At 31.7% G+C, this 14,392-nt stretch overlaps 2 protein-coding genes and 1 long non-coding RNA gene across 11 annotated transcripts; 1 reads left to right on the forward strand and 2 right to left on the reverse strand.

The window, feature by feature from the left end:
- Nucleotides 1–15: 15 nt before the first annotated feature.
- LOC143206845 (uncharacterized) lies at nt 16–2,254 on the reverse strand. Its single transcript, XR_013008550.1, has 2 exons — nt 266–2,254; nt 16–143 (listed from the first exon to the last, which is right to left on the reverse strand). It is a non-coding gene; the product is annotated as an uncharacterized LOC143206845 (long non-coding RNA).
- On the forward strand, nt 2,249–6,471 carry Usp16-45 (Ubiquitin specific protease 16/45). Of its 8 annotated transcripts, none has more exons than XM_076419637.1 (11): nt 2,249–2,376; nt 2,434–2,967; nt 3,046–3,319; nt 3,430–3,666; nt 4,195–4,384; nt 4,486–4,604; nt 4,671–4,732; nt 4,797–5,110; nt 5,163–5,343; nt 5,449–5,724; nt 5,843–6,471. In XM_076419637.1, the coding sequence occupies exons 2-11, from the start codon at nt 2,494–2,496 to the stop codon at nt 6,251–6,253; spliced, it is 2,538 nt and encodes an 845-aa protein (XP_076275752.1). In that variant the 5' UTR covers nt 2,249–2,376; nt 2,434–2,493; the 3' UTR covers nt 6,254–6,471. The 8 variants fall into 8 exon arrangements, with proteins under 8 accessions (XP_076275752.1, XP_076275747.1, XP_076275749.1 ...); XM_076419638.1 differs by having other exon boundaries at nt 2,255–2,376; nt 2,422–2,967; XM_076419640.1 differs by having other exon boundaries at nt 2,260–2,387; nt 2,459–2,967.
- A 602-nt stretch (nt 6,472–7,073) lies between these two features.
- Smurf (SMAD specific E3 ubiquitin protein ligase) lies at nt 7,074–14,385 on the reverse strand. Of its 2 annotated transcripts, XR_013008549.1 has the most exons (15): nt 14,242–14,385; nt 14,044–14,082; nt 13,636–13,878; nt 12,433–12,829; nt 11,116–11,588; nt 10,653–10,822; nt 10,340–10,600; nt 10,103–10,257; nt 9,655–10,041; nt 9,448–9,603; nt 9,271–9,392; nt 8,973–9,155; nt 8,721–8,920; nt 8,245–8,633; nt 7,074–8,188 (listed from the first exon to the last, which is right to left on the reverse strand). XR_013008549.1 is itself a non-coding variant. In XM_076419631.1 (14 exons), the coding sequence occupies exons 1-13, from the start codon at nt 14,306–14,308 to the stop codon at nt 8,736–8,738; spliced, it is 2,838 nt and encodes a 945-aa protein (XP_076275746.1). In that variant the 5' UTR covers nt 14,309–14,385; the 3' UTR covers nt 7,074–8,633; nt 8,721–8,735. The 2 variants fall into 2 exon arrangements, 1 of the variants encoding a protein (XP_076275746.1); XM_076419631.1 differs by having other exon boundaries at nt 7,074–8,633.
- Nucleotides 14,386–14,392: the final 7 nt, after the last annotated feature.

Consider the following 14,392-nt stretch of genomic DNA (forward strand, 5'->3'; position numbering starts at 1 on the left):
TTTTAATAATTGCACTTTGATTAATGTTTATATTATTTATTTTCTTATTATATTGTTTTTGTGTGTTTTACAAATTATTTGTTAAATCCATAATTAAATAATCTTGATAGTGAATCCTGGAAGTTTTGTTTACCAACGGCCACCTAAAACAATGAATAAATACTGTGAATAAAATATTTTTAATTTTGTTTTTTATTGCAGAAAGTAAAATCGATATATTAAATTGGAAATACAATACAATTCCAATTTATTTTAAGATCATTACCTGGACCACCTGGTCCTCCGGGACCTCCACTAGGTCTACCTCCAGGCCCACCAAAGCCGCCAGGGCCACCAGGACCACCAGGACCTCCAAATCCACCAGGACCTCCAAATCCACCAGGGCCGCCATGACTACCGGGGCCGCCATGTCCACCGGGGCCGCCATGCCCACCGGGACCTCCAAAACTGCCAGGGCCGCCAAAGCCACCAGGACCACCGTGATGGCCACCTGGGCCACCCCCATGTGGTCCGCCGGGTCTACCAGGTCCTCCAGGATGCATTATGTTAAGTCGTCTGTCGAAAATAAGTTGTCAAAACTAAATTATTCCAAAGATTAACAGGTTTTTATATGAGTTTAATAGATGAGTCCATGTCTATTTTTAGTTATCTTATCAGATAATGGTTGGATGTGTGTATCTACATTTTTCTTGTAATCGAAACTTTGCAATAACAAAATCAAATAATAAATACCGAAGTTCTGACGCATCATCAATCCGAAATAAATTCTATAGGTATACATTTTCGAACTGGACTATGAATAAAAATAATTGAAAAACATGAATCATTTAATAATTATAAATTATATTGTCATTATTTAAATGAACCTTTAAAATCACCTGTTATTCAGTTTAACAAACTTGTAAACACACATCTTAATATATGTACTTGGAGTTAATACTAAAAATGTTGAATTTTCCGAATTAAAAATTTTTTTCAATCATAAATTTTTCTTGAATTAATTCAGGAAATCTATGAGGACTCTTAGGCCACTCTGTCCATTAAAACCAATAACTTTGTCATATAATTTCACTGTAGTGGCAACTTTTACCCTGTTACCTCTTACGTCGCTTATTTGCAATAGTGTTATAGTATTCATTAGTTCAATCAATTTTGTATTTGATAAATATTGTATTTGGTATTTGTATATGCATTGAAAATGTTTTTATCTAAAAACATTAGTTTTGCATTTATTATTACATGAATTTTTAACTTATTTTTAATCCTCATTTGACTTTCATTATCATATAAAAATATTTTATTTGTAATAAGTACTGTGTATAATACTTGAAAAAGACTCATAAATGCTATGATTAAATTCAAATATTCCAAAACTTGATTAAGTGAGAAAAAAAAATTGTAAACTTTGTTAATATAAATACAATATTTGTTTTACGTTATAAGATATATATAATCTCTATCAGCTTCAATATTTTATCAATCTATAATATTTCAACTTTTTTTCAAAGAATGTAGAGTACATTTTAATTAACGGTTATTTTGTTTCATAGAGAACTCTGTTTTGTTCTTTTTCAAATGTCGAAATGATACCTGACGGAGCTTGTATATCTAAATACATCACTACGTTTACGGTTAGACAGCGTTTGCGGTTGAACATTTAGCTGCGATCTATAAATGAGGCAGTATGAAATTACAGAAGCAGTTCCAAACTTGCCGAAAAAGCGATATTACACGCTTTACACAGCTTCTCAGATGCCTAAACCCGAACGAACGAATCGGTTTCCGTGCCAAATATTCAATCCTTCATCAAACTGCTCGCGTCGCAGCAACAATCCACCAGGCATTAAGAAGAGGTCGAAAAACTGGAGCCATATTTTTAGATGTTTCCAAAGCTTTCGATCAAGTATGGCACCACGGTCTGGTAGATCCTTTCAAATGAGGATCGGTGACGCAGTCTCCTCTTGAAAACAAATTTCCGCAGGAGACCCGCAAGGTGCTCCATTAGCCCCTGTCCTGCTCGAAATTTCGATGGCTGTCGGAAACTATTATTTTGTGGTAGAAACAAAAACAGAAAACTGTGTAAAACCCGATAAGAAAAACCATCCCAATCGCGCCAATAACCTGGCTGCGTATGATCATTGTTTCTCGAATACATTTTTACGAAAGTTTAACATTTCAAAAAATGTCTATTTACTTGTATAGACAATTGCTTTGAGTATGAAGAATTTATACAATTCGTTTACAATTGACATCTGTCATAAATTTGACATTGTCAAGTAATTACAGAAAATTTAATGAATATGGTTTTTTCTTAGTCCGTAGTATATCGAACATAACATAATCTTTAATTTAATATAGTTCAGATCCTTATAATTGGTGTGTGAACTGTAAGTAGTTTAATTCATTATTAATCTAAAGCAGTTAATTTGTTAGTGTTGAGGTTACCTAAAACGTGTAGCTTACAGAGTCAATTAATTAATTTTGTTGCTGAAGATGGGTAAGAAAAAGCACCAAAGAGATCCAAATAACGAAGACGAAACGTCTGAATCAGGAGACGAGAATCAAAACAATGCAGAATGTAGCCATATTAATAAATCATTGGATTTCAATAAAATAAGGAAGTATTTGACAAAATCAAGTCTTTTGTCTGATTGTGAAGAGTGTCAAAATTCGCCTATTGACCCAGATCTGGCCGATTTTGAGCTGGATTTGTCTTTGTGGATGTGTTTAAAATGTGGCAACCAAGCTTGTGGTAGAATGAAAAATAGACATGCTTTAAAACACTACAGTACACCCCATTCAGATTCCCATTCCTTATGTATAAACACAACAAATTGGAGCATATGGTGCTACGACTGTGATGATGAAGTGAATGCCACTGCTAAGAAAAAACTTGTAGATGTTGTTGATTATTTAAAGAAACATAGAAAAACAAAAGTAAACCAAGAGGCATCGATAATTGATAAGGTATATAATTAATGTATTACTTCTTGAATGTATATCTTCTTGTACTGAAGTAGATTGTTTAAAAACAAAACTTTTTAGGCTATTGATGTTGCTCTAACACTGCCCATTATTTCTCCTACAACAGGCACTGTGCCAAAAGTTCCGACACCAATTGGGGGTGGACTTCCAAGAGCAAGGGGTTTAACAAATTTAGGCAACACTTGTTTCTTTAATTCAGTGATGCAATGTTTAGGACAAACACCTTACTTACTAAAATTATTGCAGGACACAAAAAATAGCCAATCATTTCGATTGCCAGGTGGACAACTGAAAATCAAAGACAAGGAAGAAATCACATTGGAACCATTAGAAGGTAAAATTATTCATGACATCTATTTATTATATGGTGTATTAAGTTTTGTTTAAATTACATAAATAAATATAAAATATTTTAAATATTAAATATGTTCCTTATTATTTTAGGTGAAACTGAAAGATGGCGTCCCATTATGCAAACTTTGGCAGAAACACTAGGGGAACTACAAAATGGCAGAAATGAAGTCTATAATCCAAGAAATTTACTGCAAAAATTAGGTTCTAGGATGCCACAGTTTGGCAGTGGTGAACAGCATGATTCACATGAATTGTTACGTCATTTACTTGAAGCTGTAAGAGAAGAAGATCAAAAAAGATTTAAAGCTGTTATATTGGAGAAATTAGGTTGGTTAAAATTAATAATTAGCTGAAAATATTCCGGTCTAATCTATTCACACATATTGCACTAAAAAAATAAACTGCAAATGTACAAAAATTTTCATGAAAATATAATATAATCAAGTTCTTTTGACATATTCTGCATTGGTCTTATAAATACTCTCAAAAAGTTCTGTCTTAGATTAGATCATTACTATTTATAATTTTTTTTTCCGAAAATATGGATATCTGAGCATCACTTAGATTCATATAGCTTCTCTATTATCTATCTATCTCTATTTATTACTTGAAACTGTTGATTTTAATTGGACATTATTATGTCACATAAGTTTAATACAACTTTAATGATCAAATTATTTTTAAATTGTTTTAAAAATAGGTAAAACTGCGTTACGAATATACTATTGTATGATTGTAGAAATATCTTAATGTTTCATATCCATATTTATATATGAAACTATCTGTAGATTGGACCGAGGAGTTTTCACTTGCTATGATTTTGAAGTTTTATGAAAATTTTATATTATTTAATAGGTTATAGTCGAAAAACAGATCCTTCTACTGTTGATAATGAAAAGAAACAAATAGTAAAATTTTATGGACAACAAGTGTCAGATATGTTACTTGCCACAGAGCAAGTTTTTAGAGGCGTTTTAGTTAGCACTCTTCAGTGTCAAGTATGTCAATATGTGTCTCATAGAGATGAATATTTCTTAGATTTAAGGTAATTTTAGAACATTATATAATTGGATAATCTGGAATGAAAACATGTTTTTTTACAATATAAATTTTTAAAATAGTTGTAAATAGTACATTTTATTATAGCTTACCGATTTCCGAGAAACAAGTAGCTCCTATTTTAAGAAGAAAAGCAGATGAATTAGAAGATAACAAACCTTCCAAACATCAAATCAAAAAAGAAAAAAGAGCTGAACGAAAAAAGAGTAAGAAACAAAAGCAACACAGAAATAATAATGTAAATCTTAATTCATCTAATGCTACCATCTCAGATATATCAATGGAAAAGTCTGATAGTGAAGAATCTGATGCAGATATTGAAGATAATACTGAGGTGATCTACCATTTTTTCTAAATATGCCTTTTCTATTAACTATATGTTATTATCTGATAAACAGGATTCTTGCAACAATGTTATTCTATTACCACCACCTGAAGACTTTCTACCGAAGGCACCAGAGTCTGGTTACAATTCTGATAAAATAGAGAATAGTAGTCCTGATTCTAATAATCATCGAATGAACTCGCCTAATAGAATGAATCCCAGTGACAGTGGTGTACCAAGCCCCACTGTTCCCAGTCAGAAAAATATACCATGTATATCACCAAACAGTCCGGAAAATAGCCCAGCTTCTAGTGAAACTAATGTTGACATGGGCAGTCCATTATTAGGAAATAATACTGAGGATGATGAATATGGCATAGGCAATAGGTATTTAATAGCTATTTCATGTGTGGTTTGATTGTAATTATTTTTATTTCAGTTCTTTCCAAAGACCAATGTCAAGACTGGCTTTTGTAGGAGATAACAAAAATGTAGATATTAAAGCAGATTTAGAAAAGCTTAGTTTATTAAATGATGGAGATTCTGCTAAAATAAACTCATGTGATAATAATTGTGGCCAAAATATTGCTGGTGCATGTGTTCCAGAACCAGCTGAAATGGTATGTTTACAGAGCTGAACAACTTTTAACGAATTTTTTTGGTGTGATTGCTTTTAATCAACATATATGCATATTCATTATGTTAAATCTGTTCTTCTTTTAAAGATGGATCAAGACGATGATGATTATGAAGATATCAAAGAGTATTCTGGTACCTTAGCATCTAGATATCAATGTGAAGAAGGCGAGTGTTCTGTAGAATCTTGTCTTAATCAGTTTACTGAGTGTGAACTAATGATGGGCACAAACAAAGTGGGTTGTGATATGTGCACAAAACGTTCAAATGAAGTTCCTAAAAAGACAGTATACAGAGATGCTTCTAAGCAATTGCTTATATACAACCCACCAGCAGTTTTAATATTACATCTTAAAAGATTTCAGGTGAAGAACTTTACTATTTATACCATTTGTAAAAACAAAAATATATTTAATAATAGTAATTTGGATGGTTTAAGCAACTGGATGCCAATTTAGAATTAATTTAATTTATTTATTGCAGGTATATCGTTTTCGTTCTACTAAAGTAAACAAATTTGTAAAATTCTCAACATCATTGGACCTTGGTCCTTTCTGTTCTAAAAGGGCGCAAAGCCTTCCCAGCTTTGTACCAGATCAAAAGAAAGTTCTATATTCTTTATATGGTGTTGTAGAGCACAGTGGCTCGATCCATGGTGGTCATTATGTCTCTTATATAAAAGTTAGGCCTCAATTAGATGAAAATAGTCCCAGATGGAACTTTATACCTAAGAACCAAAAAGAGAAAATTAAGGAGCTAGAAGGTGCTCAAGGAAACGTGGAGCCCCCAAGCGGAAAATGGTACTACATTAGTGACTCATACGTGTCGGACGTTTCCGAATCGAAAGTTTTATCTGCTCAAGCATATTTATTGTTTTACGAGAGGTTATCATAGACCTTTTTTTTTGAATGTATACACTCCGATTTATTTTTACGATCGAGCTATGATGAAGCAAATTAACTTTTGAAATATTTCTTGATTGAAATTTTGTTTAATCTTTTTATCGGAATCGTATTTTTTACAATAGTTGATTATTGATTATCGTTTTTGATGCAAACATGTAAAGAAATACAATTATAAATTAAAGTGATTGTCTTTCCATTCCAAATAAATTATTTATTTCGCCTCTGTGGAACCCTTAAAGCTGAGTAGTTTTGCGCTAAGAAAATGTTTATTACTGGATTATTTAGTGTGGGCCGACGTTAACTTAAAAGAAGTGACCTATATATAAGGTATTAAGGATTTTTTATTACTTGAGAGTTCCATCTATCCCCCTTTGTATGGAATGTTAACATTGTTCAAATATCAGTCGCAGCTTATCTAAGTAGTACGGATTAGAGATCCGAACTTGAACGGTGGCCGGTTATGTTGACTTTAAGGGCATTTGGTCGATTGCGGCTTATTGACAACCTTGCGACCTATGACATTAAGAAACCCTAAAATACGATCCCTCCAATGTAAACTACTGTAGGCTTATGGCAATTTAATCTCATGAAATAATGATCAATTTTATCAGGTATCATTTACACTTGGTGATATCAATTCACAAATTGGATTACGTTACTTTTGAGTTTTTTTTATCACGATAATAGAATATAACGAATATTATAATTTAAAAGATAATGAATCATGTAAAAATGTCAAGCCGTAATTCATATCACTTTGATTCAACAGATCCAAATGAAATTTTAGGTGTAAAATATAATAAAAATTATTTATCACTGGGTTCAATATTTATTATACAGAATATACAAACAAATACTTTGTAATATAATTTGAAGATTATTTTAAAAATCTTAGCAGATATGTACAGAGTATTTCGTATCTCAAATTTATACAAAAACTAATTAATATATAACAAATAATTAACAAATAAAAGGTGATAAAACGGGTTTAAAATGTATAATTAATGTGTAAGTTTGATCTTATGTGCAATAGAAAAATAGGCTTCTCCATTTTTCAAATGATATATATACTTAACAATACCAAGTCTGAATATACTTTGTTGATAAATGTATTTACAATCTATAAATAAATCACAATTCTGCTTTTTACATGTAAAAAATGTGTATGAAATTAATTGTAAAACAACTTTAAAATCATAAAAAATGCGTCTTAATATCCCATTGCACTTCTAAACAAAATCCTAATTAATTAATGTAGTGAGTATTTAACACCAAAGGCAAAAAAGAGCTACTCTTTTTGCTTTAGCTAGAAAAATAATAGTTTTGGCAAGATGTGCACTATAACGGTAGTTTAAATAGTCACAAAAAATCGGCGTGAATTTTATTATTATATTATTGCCGTTGCTTAGCAGCTGACAAATCTCCAAACGTAAACCAATCCGTACCGAGATTCTAAAATTATATATTTTTGACAATAATACTCGTTATGTAAAATATATGTATTGGTAATGATTAAAATATAAGGATGCTGTATCCTTACTAGGACATAAAGGTAATTTTTGAGCGTTAGCTGATCTCCATTATGTATTTGCCTTATTAACGAAATTATACGGTTTGAGCAGACTCAAATTTTCATGTTGTGAATGTTGCAGTATTTAAAAGAGACGGTATTTGTAATGGAAGTATACTCAGTATCACATAGCAGCCTCAATTTTCCATTTCCAAAAACAAACAATAAAATTACTCAGTTATTATAACAATTTTTAACAGATCGATTTAGATAAAATACCTCATAAATAACTATATCAAAATACATTTTCGCTAATATATATAATCATTAAGATTGTAATATTTTACCCTAATAAATGTCATTTTTCGTCTTTTATTATTATGCTTGATATGTAATCAAATCTCTATATTGCATCTACAAGTAATTATAATTTATACAAAATAGGCACGTATTTTTATGGGGCTGCATACCAATCACATAGATGAACATCTGTCTTAAACCCAATTTGTTATATTAGAGTTACAACAGACCATTTTTGAGGTTTCGATGAGTAAGAAATGGGCCACTTTAAAAATAATATTGCATCACTAGATAATATTGCTTCTATAGATAATTGAATTTTTATGGGTGAGGCACGCCTTTTTTAAGCTGATTGTAATATTTTCTCCAACAAGTGTATGTTCTAGAAGTAGTTCGTACTGTGGAATTGACTAGCATGTAGGCACTTTGAAAGTCAAAACAGTGAAGGCAGAGGTGAAAAGGCACTTTTACAGTCTCCCAAAGCAAAATGCACTTTGTTCTAGTTTTAACTGATGCATTCTCAAGAGTGATATATTGTTCGCAGCAGAACAAGTATCGCCTGAAAAATAAATAAATAGTAATATAATATTAGTTACCAATACGAATTATTATAAACCTAATTAAGCGTAAAGCTTGCCGTTTTTACCTCTTAAGTTATTCATCATTCTACAGCAAAACCGCAAGTTTCTTCAACAGCTTGCGTTAACTTCTCTAGTAACACTTGATATGATTCATAAGGAGGTATGTCGATTCTGTTGAAACAAGTGTGGGCTTTGGGCAAGTTCTGTGGCGGGGCATCTATACAGTGAATAGTAAAAAGTCGAGGACTAGCCGCTCCAGTGCTACCTACAGTTCAATTGTATATAGAATATTGAATTTAAAATATGTATGGTTGTACCTTGAAGGGCCTTGAAGCCTTGTAAGGGCACCCTTGAACTACCAGTAACAAATTGTAAAAGCCTTGCTCGCATTTCTTCAGAATATGACTCCACAGCTTGCCAAAACCATTGTACAACTGGCGTTTCTGGAGTGCAATGCTTTAATCTAGTATGGGAACGCCAATCAGCTATATCTATCGATCCTGCAAATATATATTTTCGTCATAAATTTTATTTATCTATATATGAATACAATATATTTATATATATTTCTCTCATATTATTGAAATCATTAAATCATTATTTGTCAAGACTCACCAATCCCACTAATTACTAGTTCTAATTCCCTTTCGTCAAATGGTCTTAAGGATGCTGGTGGTATTAGTTCTGTAAAACCCTTCTGAAGAGCCAAGAATTGTTGTTCAATCCCACGCATAAATCTTAAGAATAGGATATTGAAAATGATTAGCTAATTGACATGGAATGAATACTGACCTGTAATTAACATAAAGTTTTACATATTCTCTTTTGTTATCTTCAGTTACTGTGACTGTAGCACCGCCAGGTTTCAGTTCGTGTACTTTCACGACCCCAAAACTATTGTTTTCTACCGAAAATGTCGTGTCTAACACACCGTCTATATTATTTTCCCTGAAATACTCATTATTAGAGCTTTACATAACTGAAATAAGATAAACTTACAACATCCATGTAAGACTTCTGTGTAATTCAGGATCTACACCTTCAATATCTTGTAATGTGATTGGTTTATTTAACAGCTGCTTATAAAACGGAAGTGTAAAGCCGCCTTCTAATTGATGATTATGAAATACAGCTATTCCAAGAATACGTCCTACAAAATGAAAGTAGGATAGATGTTCAGGATTAACTGAAGAATCTGGATTTATTTGTAGAGTATAGTGGTCCTCTCTGCTGTATTGAAACAATCCATATTGGGGATTTAACATTTCTCTTGAAAGAAGATGTAGCCACTCTCTCGCTACACCGCCATAATCCAGTCCTTCTTCTCCTCGGAATTTTACCATTAGTCTTTTTCTCATATCTTTTGGACGCATTTTCATTATAAGTCTAAAATTAACATGAGTAAAAAGAAAACTAAGTTAAAATAACATTTATATATTTTTTTTACCTATAACTCTCTTCAAACACTTCATTCCTAGATACTTCTAAACGACAATGACCACTCTGTGGTTGCATAGTAGTCAACTCCGCCCTAAGAACTTTGAGTTTGGCAACCAAATCTCTCCTGTATTTTGGCAAATGCTCTCCTTCACCTAGTAGTCCCTAATAATAACTTAAGTTAGTAAATACATTAATGTTAAAATTTATAATAACGTTATTAAAAAGTATATATTTGGCAGATTACCTGTGGCAGATCATCGTGAAAACGATTTCTGGGGGATACCGGACCTGGATTCGGTTGTAAAACATGACCATTGCTACTGGACTGGTTAGTAGTAGGTGTTGTAGTAGTAGCTGTGGTAGTTGATGGAGTGTTGACAGGAGGTGGTGCGGAACTCTGGCTAGTATGAGGATTAACGCGTTTGAGGATATTATTGAGGATTTGTGAATTTAGACGCGGATCAGTAAATTGCGTCGTCCGACTATTATGATCAACAAAATATGTCTACAAAATATTATTTTATTACTGTACATACAGAAAAAAAAGAAACACATACCCTTCCTGTGGTAGTGTGTCTCATTTCCCATCCAGATGGTAATGGACCCAAATGATCCAAGGCAAGACTCAATGGTGCTAAGTCCTTAGGTATTCTAGGATCATGCCATGTTGATACTCCAGAGGGTATATGATAAAAATAAACCTGACCCTGCTGAGTTGTTCGTAATTCTGTAAAAAATTATGATGTATAACAATAATATATGATTTATCTTAAAATGTACACCACATTTCTCCATTTAAAAATAATTGGTAAGTACTATAAATAATTAATAATGTAAGGATTATTAAAACAGTCCTGAAAATAATGATTAGGGATAAAGTATTATAAGTAGAATTGTTAAAGATATCTTTACCATAAATATAAAGATAAGCAATAAGCTTATATAAGTATAAATAAGATTTCAACAGCATAAAATGACAGTTTGGTAAATCGAAATTGTAAAGTAAAATAAGTTACTAACCATATCCTATGGGTAAATCTAATTTCGATTGTCCAACTGCCCCACCATTTGCCATAACCTGACCAACGGCGGCAGCAACTTGAGCAGCCATGACAGAATTTCTATTTCTAGCTCTTCTTCTGCTGCTTCCATCTCGTCTCTCTTCTCCGTTTCTAGCCCGACGGTCTCTCGGTGGTGCTCTTTGTGGACTAAGAGCATTAGTATGTGACATGTTTTGTGGCGCAACACTTGTGGACACGCTAGGTGAGGTCATAGCAGCTGAGCTAGTTGAGGGAATAGAAACATCAAAAGTACTGTGGGTTTTATCGTTGTTTGTCACAGAATATGAAATATTTAGTGGGTCTACTACGGCTAGTGGCGATGCAGGAGTACTATGTTGCGGGCTAATAACTGGCGAAACGGAAGAAGTACTCGATCCAGGTGTCAGAGATAGTTGAATCTCATTCTGGTGATTTGTGGGGAATTCTTCACTTCTGAAACAGAGTTAGTTGAAAAATATCTTAAATATAATTTAAATTAGAATATAAATAACATGATATAAGTTATAAAAAAACAAGTATCATTTTTTGTACAGGTAGCATTCAATGTTCTAACTGAAATTCCAGCACTCCAATAATAAGAATATTAACTTGTTTTTAATTTAAAATACCAAATATAGGAATTTATAATAGACGGTCAAATCAGCCTTGACATTGATTTTTTTAATCGGCGTGAAGAACGTTTATAATATATAATTAAAAATATATTAAAAATAAACTATAAATTAACTTAAAATTATAAATAAATAACTTAAATTAAATTTTAGAAGATCAAAAATTCAAATTCCGCACGCTCTCCTCATTAAAAATGTTATGGTATATATTGATATCAGATAAAGTTAACCTGACCGAAAACACGTACAAAAAATATAAATTAGTCATTATACACATTAAAAAACTGTGAATCTATAGTAATGCAAATTATTGAGAGAATAACTTTGTAAGATTAATTAGCAAATGGAAGATATTTGTCATACCTAAAGAGTTTCCTCATTTGGATGGTAACATTTGTAAATAAATTACAATTAGGAATTTCATATGCGGCCAAATAAAATAGATCTACACACATGATGTATTAGTAGGTCCAAAGACCCTTTTAGAACCGAATCACTTTAATATTCTAATATAGTGTATTGTTTAAAAGTTAACATCAAACTGACGACCGTCGGTTTATGATCACAAGGTATCTCTCCTTGATGGTAGACTAAACACATCAAAAAGTGAAAGCGCAGAAACGAAAATAATTCAAGCAATTGAAGATTACTTCATGTGTACTCACCTATTAGGTTCCATGTTGTTATTAAGGCCGTTGCTATGATTGTTATTATTATTATTGGTTGCTCTATTCCGATTTCCACTTGCTAGTCGGGCTTTTCCGCCTGTCTGTGGTTTTACCCACTGTGTAGATTTAGTCACGTGATTAACATAATAGAGGCGACCGTTGCTAGTTCTCCTTTCCTCCCATCCTGGTGGTAGTTCCTCAGTGACACTTTCATTTTCAGCAATGTTGTTATCTATTGCTGGATTATTAGGTCCTCTAATGTCACCCAAGGGGCTTACAATAGCTAAGGGAGTGCCACCACATGGCCCATCGCGGGAAAGTAAGGATATGATTATTTTCCCTCTTACTGGTTCACTATCATCATGGGATGCTTTTCCTAATTCCAAACACTGATCTGTGATGTTATAGAGCAATACATTTTATATTATTTAAGGATTAGGGATAGATAATAAATTTTTTGTTTGATAAGACTAGTTTACAATATTTTTCAATTACTCATCAGATTATTAATCGAGAAAGATTTAATAGAAATTAGTTCAGATTTTAAATTTTAATCAGAAAGTTGTATGTATTAGTGCCTCATTTACTCTACCTCTGTATTATTGCATTATTAAGGTTATGATTAGGGCCTACCACCATGATCCATGAACTACAAAATCTTAAGAAGTGGTGTGAATTTATTGAGTAAGTATTATAAACAAGTTAGAGTTTAGAAATTAATCAAAAATGTGTCAAATTACTATATCATATAACTGAACAAACAAATGAGATTATTAATGAATTAATTGTAACTAATCACCAAATTTTACATCATCTTCATATTTTAAAGGAAATCATATGCTCAATAATTTGTAATAAGTATTGATAAGCTAGTAACTGAACATTTTCTCATTTTAGTGTTGAAAACGTTAAATTATTTTTCTGGAAAGTGTACTGGCATTGAGGTAAATTATATTGAACAATAAAATGTATTTATAATGTATTTCAAACCTTAAAATTATATATTTTTTAACAAACCATAAAAAAACAACCTAATATATTTATACCTATAGTAAATATTTATATTATTTAGAAATTAGAATCTTTATAAATAATAGATTATTAACAGTTTAAGTAAAGTTTTAAAGTACATCTGGCACCTATTTTACTAGATTGGTACTCATTACTAACAGGTTTAATGCATATTAACAAAGTACTTACAACCAGTATCCTTTAGTCTTTGAATTAAAGAATTCACTAATTTGACACATCCCAAAAAGCCACTACCCTGTTTTTTATGAACTTTTCGATAGTTCCAAACTGTAATAGTAATAGTATCATTTCTTCCAATATATAAATCATAATGTGAATTCCATTTGGGATCTAGTGTGTTTTTAACAGTTTCAGTGGAATGACATTGACCACTTCCATCCACTGATACTTTAGCAAATGGATCAGGAAGACCTAAATAAATTAAAAAAAATACATTATATATAATTAATTTGAAGTATCTATAATAATTATTATAATATGCAAGTGAGACAGTCAAATCACCAATTAATTAAATGATCTGCATTAATATTACTAAAGTAAATAAAGCGTAATATCTGGATCATATTAAATACTTACGAAAAAGATCTTTTCGGATTAAATTTCTAGCGCAAAGAACTGCAAAAGAATGTTTTAATTAATATTATTACATCATAAACTTATTGTACTTGGGAGGTCCCACCAATGAGGCCATATTGTTTGACAGTTAAATACAGTCTATATCTAGTTCTATACATCCATATCTGAGACTTAAGACACATTAAATTATTTACTTACTCGTTAAACGAATCTTTTGAGCTCCATTTCGACGAGTAGATGGTGTATTAGACATTGTTAATAACATATATTTAGTATTAACATCATGCACATCATGTACCACTCGCCATGTTCTAAAGTTTGATATATTTGGCGACGGTGCTGCCATCGT

Source organism: Rhynchophorus ferrugineus, unplaced genomic scaffold (genome assembly GCF_030347505.1).
Source record: "Rhynchophorus ferrugineus isolate W39M unplaced genomic scaffold, kcgeb_rfMv2 rfM1, whole genome shotgun sequence".
Taxonomy (NCBI): Eukaryota; Metazoa; Arthropoda; class Insecta; order Coleoptera; family Curculionidae; genus Rhynchophorus; species Rhynchophorus ferrugineus.